Source organism: Polypterus senegalus, chromosome 14 (genome assembly GCF_016835505.1).
Source record: "Polypterus senegalus isolate Bchr_013 chromosome 14, ASM1683550v1, whole genome shotgun sequence".
Lineage (NCBI taxonomy): Eukaryota > Metazoa > Chordata > Cladistia > Polypteriformes > Polypteridae > Polypterus > Polypterus senegalus.
The window spans coordinates 6,347,092-6,355,627 of record NC_053167.1 but is presented as its reverse complement, the minus strand read 5'-3'; the positions used below and the strand labels follow the sequence as shown (position 1 = coordinate 6,355,627).

The 8,536-nt window shown below is 35.0% G+C and overlaps 1 protein-coding gene across 1 annotated transcript in view; it reads right to left on the bottom strand.

The window, feature by feature from the left end:
- chd6 (chromodomain helicase DNA binding protein 6) overlaps window positions 1-8,536 on the bottom strand; it is a 235,714-nt gene that overhangs the window by 90,245 nt on the left and 136,933 nt on the right. Inside the window, exon 13 of the mRNA XM_039735928.1 lies at window positions 2,960-3,203. Within this exon, the coding sequence (XP_039591862.1) occupies window positions 2,960-3,203 (244 nt within the window). The remainder of the gene's footprint in view (window positions 1-2,959; window positions 3,204-8,536) is intronic.

The window sequence follows — 8,536 nt, the reverse complement described above, 5'->3', positions numbered from 1 at the left end:
TTTTCAACTCTGACCAACTTTATATATGTGGAATATCTTGTACCAAAAAGATATCAGAAGTATGGATGTTGTACTTATAGCTAGTGTAAGTTGCATTTTGTTAACAAAATATTTGGCAAAAGCAGCGAATCACACTTCCAACATCCCAGAAATACAAGTTATACCACTGATACTTCACAATGTAAAACATCACGGTTTTATTTAAATGACATAAAATTTATAGAGTTTTTAAAATGTTTATAAACAAACTTCCTGAAATAAAGAGCAAAAGCAAACAAAAACCCTATCATTCATTGTATGTGTACAGTATCTCATGCTGATGAAATAGACTAATGACACTAATGCTTCCTTTTGTTTTACTATTTAAAATAAACTTTGTTAAAAAAACCAAGCAAACAAATTTGAAAAATATGGCACAATAGTTGGAGATAACAATACCCGAAGTAGATATCATTTCTGATATGCAAAGGCACACATGGCTCAGTGGCTAACACTGTTGCCAAACAGCATCAGTGTCATGGGCTTCAACCCCAGCCCAGCTGCTGTTTATGTGGAATTTGTGCTTTCTACCCATATCTGTATGCATCTTCATTGGCTACTCTGGTTCTCCTCCTATATCTCATGTGCAGGTGAACAGAGGTGTGTTTAAATTTATGTTTGTGCCCTGCAATTGACATACAGTGCATCTTGTATTGGATTGGTTGCAGCCTTGTGCCCGAAAAACCAGTATAAACTCCAGTACCTCACAATTCAGAATGGAATAAATGAGTTAGTAAAATGGTGGAAAGATGCTTATTCAGGTCAGGATAGTAACCATAGACTGCAACAATTAATCATCATTATCAATAATAATAGGTTATTTAAAAAACAATATTAATGATCACTTTCATGGATTAGTTAATTACATCATTAGGCAGAGTATGTTGTGCCACAAAATTGCATCACTGCTTTATTCATTTGTGAACACATTTGAAAAAAGGCAGAGGATGAGTAAGTGGCAGAAAAGACAGTGAGCCTTAAGACTTCCAGAGTTTGAAAGTACTTTACTCTGAACACAGAAAAACAAGGTTGTGAGTTGCAAAATGTGTAGGACACGCCATCATCCCATAAGTTGAACATTACTTCAGTGTTATGTGATACAGATACGTAACACAGTGTTTGCTAGACTAGGCAAAATGACATGATTTTTGGAATTGAAGAAAGAAATAATTCAAGTCATAGTCCAGGCCCCTAAAATGCGAATAAAACACTAGCATACACAAATAAGTTTTATGATAGGCGACTAAAAAATATGCTATTAGCCCCTAGCTAGTAAACGTTCAGGTTTTCACTTGTCAATTTTTTTTTTTTTTTGATGTGGTCACTCTGTTAAATTATGGCGCTGCATTAAACACTTGCATTTATGTACATCGTTAGTTTGTGTGTGTTTATAAAAATGGTTGCAAAGAAACGCAACTGCCTGTCTTAAATGTTTTAAAATGTGAAAATCTTAACAGCACACTCCCAAAGGCAAGTGATATGCAACAAGCTGCAACATTGTGTTGGCTACAAGCAAATGTGCCAAATAATCTGCGTTAATAAAAGGTTTCCACATACAAAAAACAATAAATGATAATGCAAAAAGATATGAACTTTCAGGTAAAATAAACTCAGCATATTACATAGCAATGGGAGAACAGAGCTTCACACAAATTAAATCACTTCTTTTGCTATGAAAGGAAAATACTCTGGACATTTCCCAACATATGACAAATATGTTTATTATGCTGAATCAAATATTACTGTAGACTTGCAAAAAAAAAAAAAAAACAAAACTAATAAAGTCGTGATGTTGCACCAGATTCTTCTGTAGTGTAATACTGTGCTGGTCAGATATTTATGCAATGCTTTGTCAGTAAAAAATTTAATAACTTAAATTACATGTTTAAATTTTAAGTATTTGTGTGTGATTCTGAACACATAGGCCAAATTGAGAGCTTAGTTAATTTTTGGAAAATTGTTGTTTTCAAGGAATATGTGCGTGTGTGTTCATTGCGCAAACAGAGACGGAAGTGCTACTAAGTGTTTTATTTCAATTTATTACTATTTCCAGGATATTCTTATTTAATTGTTTTATTAAAAAAATATTTTGTTTAAAATATTTACAAGTAGTTAATTTAAAACAATACATTGCTGAAATTTTTACACAAATCAATTTGGTAAAAAAGTTCCATTTCATGAATTTTGTGTTTAATTTCAAATGTAAATCTTTTACAATCTGACTAATTAATTAATCCACAAAATCACCTATTAATCACCAGATTAATCGATTATCAAAATAATCATTAGTTCCAGCCCTACTATACATATGCTTCACATATGAGAGATGGTATGTTAGGAGAGTATGATTGGCCATTTAACTGATATAGAATCAGTGAGACAAAATCTTTGGGCACATCATTTGATATAACTTTATATTACATCATCATCATCACAACTTAGTGTTATGAGCTACAGCTAATAAAAAAAAAAAAACAGCAATTAATTAAAAGTTTCTCCTGTAATTCTGAGGACTTATAATATGTAATAGGATGAAAGGACACTAGAAGAATCTTAGGAAAGGATAGTGTACACAAATCATTCACATTAAAAAGGGCAAATTAAAATTTAAATACTTGGTCAGTTATTTGAAGAATCTAGAATCAAATATGGAGGATGCCTATACCACAACCCAAAACATCAGTGTATATTGATGTTTTGAGGAAGAAGAGGTGGAATTTCCTGAACATTTAAAGAATGCCTGGTTTACTTTTATCAGCTTTCTATTACCAAGGCACTTCAGAAGAATTGCACCCAGTTACATGATCCTTATGCATATTTATTAATTTTGGAAAATGTAAATGTCCTTAAGTTTGTTTAAAAACACTCTGGTTAAAGCTCACAGGCCTAAAATCCCATAACACGCTTAATACAAGCTTACCTGTTCATCCTTATAAAACATTTCATACTGCTGGATCATCTGCCTGCTGATTTGGCTTCCATGGTAAACAATAACATTCATATCTGTCCAAGTGCGGAACTCGCGCTCCCAATTTGTAATGGTAGACAGAGGAGCAATAATAAGAAATGGTCCCCGAAGTCCCATCAGAAAAATCTCAAACAGAAATGTGATGGACTGGATTGTTTTTCCCAACCCCATTTCATCAGCCAGGATACAGTTTTTTCTGTAATAAACAAGATATTAAAATCATGTAAATGTAAATATCATTATAGCCATTAAACAATTATATTACTTATTTCAAATTATACATAAAATCTTCTCAAATCCAAGAAATGTATACATGACATTTCTTTTTTTACATATATATATTTCTTTCAGACCCACCCCCACAGCTCAATGTTACATTTTTGGCAGAGATAGCACTGATTTTTAAGTTTGCTGGTGCTCTTTCAGGTTTGCTATTTTCAGATTTATGCCTTATTGTACTTTCTTATCTACATTTAAAAACATTTTGCAGCCAGACAGACCATTATTATTTCTTTAGGAAGAATTAGAAGAGACTGGGATATTTTCAGTGAAAGACTGCATTTCTTCACACAAAATGGTCTGCACCCTAACAGATTAGGCGCCAGAGACCTCCCCAACAACATCTCAAAGGCAATCTGTCTTTCCTGACTACGTAATCTTAGTTCCAATGTTTTCCATAATGCTGTATTAGGATGTGATAATTCTGTAGTGAGCTCACCTTTAGATGCACACTTATTAGCACTATAATAATTAACCGTATTGTAACTAAAAAAACCCAAAGTGGTACAAATGCAAATAAATTAAGTACCATTTCACCTATAGATGTCCACTGTATTAGGACTATAACAATAGATTTTAGATTAAAGAAAAACTCTGAACAAAGAGGCATTAACAAAAATAATCTTATTACTCTTGCAAACTATAACACTCTAATTCAGCTCTGCTCTTCTGAGACCTTAAATATGGCTCTGCTAAATATTAGAGCATTGACAAGCAAGACCTTTTATACCAATCTTATCAGTGGCAGGAAGGGTTAGGCAATATTGGCAAAAAATTATATCTCAATAATTTCTGGGACTTTGATGATAACAATAATTAGACAATATTTTGCATTCTGTAAAAACATGTTTGTACAAGTCTTATTGATCTAGCTCGGTCTTGTTAATAGGATATTAATTGTACTGTACTAATGAGGTCAATGGAAACAACAGTTAAGGAAATCAGGTCTTATTTATTGACTTAAAACTGAAGTAAAATAACAAAATCGCCAGTCAAAGTATTACTGAGATCAAACAGTGCAAGTATGAGTAAACCATTTCAAAGTGGCCAACAGATTTACAAAAAAAGTCCAACAAAACTGTTATAATGAGAATATTTTAAACAGACACTTAACCTTAATGTCAACAAGCTATGACTCGAAATGGAATAAAATACTAATCATAATTGAACTACAGGGCATGAGCATTACAGTCTGGATAAACTGCTCTGCTGTAAGATGAATTGTGCAGCATACAAGCAAGAACAAAAACCTAAGATGCTGTATTATAGTGTAAAAATACAAAGTTCTGTAAAATACTGCACAGGAAAAAACTACAGCATTTGTAAACAGGTCCGGTCATGTATTGCACAAAGATAGAAAAAAAACAAAACAAACCTGTAACATTTTTAAACAAATTAGTAAGCTCAAATTCTGTCCAACACTGCAAAAAGATATCAGAAAAATACGGTGATCCCTCGCTATATCGCTCTTCGACTTTCGTGGCTTCACTCCATGACTCCATCGCGGATTTTATATGTAAGCATATCTAAATATATATCAAGGATTTTTTGCTGGTTCACGGCTTTCTGCGGACAATGGGTCTTTTAATTTATAGTACATGCTTCCTCAGTTGGTTTGCCCAGTTGATTTCACACAAGGAATGCTATTGGTGGATGGCTGAGAAGCTACCCAATCAGAGCACGTATTACGTATTAAATAAAACTCCTCAATGATATACGATATGCTTCCCACACGGTGCTTCGCATACTTAAAAGCCCGAACAGCACGTATTGATTTTTGATTGTTTGCTTTTCTCTGTCTCTCTGACACTCTCTGCTCTTGACGGAGGGGGTGTGAGCAGAGGGGCTGTTTGCACATTGGCCTAGAAGATACGGAGGCGCCTCTAAAAAATGCTGAAAGACTACCTTCAAATTGCTCCCCTCCTTGCAGCTGCTTTGTCGGGCGGTGTTTCGCATACTTAAAAGCCTGAACAGCCCTATTGATTGTCGATTGTTTGCTTTTCTCTTTCTGTCTCTCTCTCTCTCTGACATTCTCTGCTCCTGAAGCGCACTCCTTTGAAGAGGAAGATATGTTTGCATTCTTTAAATTGTGAGACGGAATTGTCATCTCTGTGTCATGGAGCACATTTTAAACTTTTGAAAAAGAGGCAAATGTTTGTTTGCAGTGTTTTAAAGTCCCTGTCTCTACAACCTCCTGTGATTCTGTGCCAAACCTGTGACCCAAGCGTCTCAATATAAAAATAACAATATAAATGTATGGCTTTTACTTCACGGATTTTCACTTTCATGTCTAGAGGGCTCTAAAAAACGTATTTAGAGGGTCATAAACAGGTTTTCTATGCTCTAACTGCGAAAATTATCAATTTATAAATAACTAGCATAATACCTGCGGTTCACAGCGGAGAAGTAGTGTGTTAAAGAAGTTATGAAAAAGAAAAGGAAACATTTTAAAAATAACGTAACATGATTGTCAATGTAATTGTTTTGTCACTGTTATGAGTGTTGCTGTCATCAAGGGTTTGATTATCATGATTTCTTTCAACAGGTTTCATTCATCTAAGTGTTCACTACCCAAATCTGTACTCGTTAATCTAAGATGTTTAACAGGCATTCCCATTATTAAGTTGTGGATTTGCCTGCGAATATTTAGCGGCAGCGTGTCTATGAACTTGTGGATCTGCCTGCAAGTATTAGCGACAACGTCTCTATGAACTTGTGGATTTATCTGCAAGTATTTAGCGACGGCGTGTCTATTAACTTGTGGATTTTTCTGCGAGTATTTCACGGCAGCGTCACGAAGTTGTTTCTGTCTAGCTGCATCAGAAAATGTACCACGACGTCTGACATGCCTCCTTTTTACTGTTTTCTCACAGCTTGGATTGCTGCTGTCATAATCGGTTTGAGTTTTGGTAAGTGACAGTTCTTTGATCGATGGTGATCACCTCGATAGACATGTTAATGGGGGTACGGTTGGAACGGCAAAGGAAATGGGTACCTGAACAGTAAACCAAGTCTAAAATACCTACACAATAACTATAATCATAATAAACGAACAATAAAACAGCGCAGAATCCATGGATTAAATAAAAAGGCTGCAGTTATCAGCAAGGAGACATGAATATCGTGGTGAAGCAAGGAAGGGAATGAAGAGACCGGAGCGACAGACGGCCTTATATGGGCAGGCAGCCAATTATGTGGGAGGCGTGGGGATGGGGGAGAATGTAACGCCGCCTCATATGGCGACCGAGCTGCAGGCTATGGATGTATATTTGTACGCAAGTAGGATTCAGTTATGACCGTTACGCGTAGAATTTCAAAATGAAACCTGCTTAACTTTTGTAAGTAACCTATAAGGAATGAGCCTGCCAAATTTCAGCCACCTGCATGGGAAGTTGGAGAATTAGTGATGAGTAAGTCAGTGAGGGTTTTACCTTTTATTAGTATAGAAGAATCCTACTACACGGAAATTCATTTATCGCGGTAGAGTGTGGAACTGATTAACCGTGATCAACGAGGGCTGACTGTACAACAATTGTAAAACTGTGTGACAGGATGGTTGTGAAATAAAATGTGACCGATAAGAATACACTTTTTTTTTTTTTTTTGCCTTACTCCTACTGGGCTATGTAGTAGATCAGTTTCACTTAAATTGCATTTTATGGATTAATGACAGTTTTCACCATGCCAGCTTCGTATGCCATGACTCGTTCATCTCAATCTCAAGTTTATTATCTTAAGTGGTTTTGACTTCATTCAGTTACATTTGTCTTACAATTACAGGAAAAAAGGCAATTGATCTCAGCATAAAAATGAAGGTGATCAACCAGAATGAGGGATAAAAGACAGCAAATGAGATTGCATGTGACCAAGTTATCCCAATGTAACCGATGTTTACAACACATGCTGTACTAGTGCATTCTGGCTTTGAATCCAGTTAACCTCCAAAGCTTCTGTGGTGTGGCTCACGAGGTACTGCTTCATGTGAACTGCCATGAAGGGATAATGAAACTACATTGAACTTCTTTATCTGTTAATGTTTATTATTAACAGGCTAAAATGTTATAACGGAAAATATCTAAGTGCTCACACTCTGCCAGTACAATTCCTCCTCTCACAGTTAACACAATGAATAACGGGTGAGGCTCACACTGATGACGTAACGTAACATAGACAAATAGGTGTGTTTTAGATTTTTTTTGGGGAGTGACATACTCAAATCATTTCAACTTGCACATTATTAAAACAACAATTAAGATATTACTGTAGACAATACATATCATACACTCCTAGTGATAGAAAAATCAACTTTCTCTAAGTGAAACATGGCTCGGGGCGGTTTAGAAAGTATTTACTCAAGCCAATTAAACGGTAAAAATGCCAGCTTTGGTACTTTCAAGTTTTCTGAGTACATTGCCATTGTTATTTAAGAAGTCTCCCCTTCTCTCATATTAACCGTTTGTAGAACTCCCAAATATAATGCATCTTTTACTGAGAAATTCTCAGACTTAGTATCTATAATAAAAACGAACTATGACAGGTTCCTAATTGTACACAAACCTATTTTTTATGTGGACAACCAGTGTGAACCAAAATCCTAAACGTAATGCAGTCATTTGATCCAAGTCAGCATGTCAGCTAGCCCATAGTAACTTTAAAAGGATTAAAAGTTGATGTGAGGCAGGTCGTGGATGTCAGTATCTTGGACCATTTTTGCCTATTATTTAATGCAGAAATACTGATAACTACAACTAATGAGAAGCGTACTGTTAAAAAAAAATTATATTTTGATTATACTATGGAAGATTCAAAGAGTGTCTAATTTAAAGAGAACACACCAGAGAGCTGAGCATAAATGGAGAAAAACTAAACTGATAGTCAACTAAAAAATACTGAAGGCAAGAATATCTGAAAATAACAAACGCAGTCCATCTTGGGAGACAGTCCTATTCCTCTAAAATTATAAATGATAATGCTAGGAATCTAAGAGTTTTATTTTGAACTGTTGATCATCTTTTAAATCTAGTTCACTCAATGGAACGTCTCCTAAAAACTACTAGTAAAACTTGTGAGGCTTTTTCCATATTTTCTAAACACAAAATAAATTATATTAGAAATAATACAGTACAGCCCCCTCCAAAGTTACTCTAATTGAATCCTGGTATACCCTTTAAAAGTGAGTTAAATTCTTTCAATGGAACTGATTGACCTGAACTACATAAAATTATTTCTCAGTCGAAACTCTCCACCTGC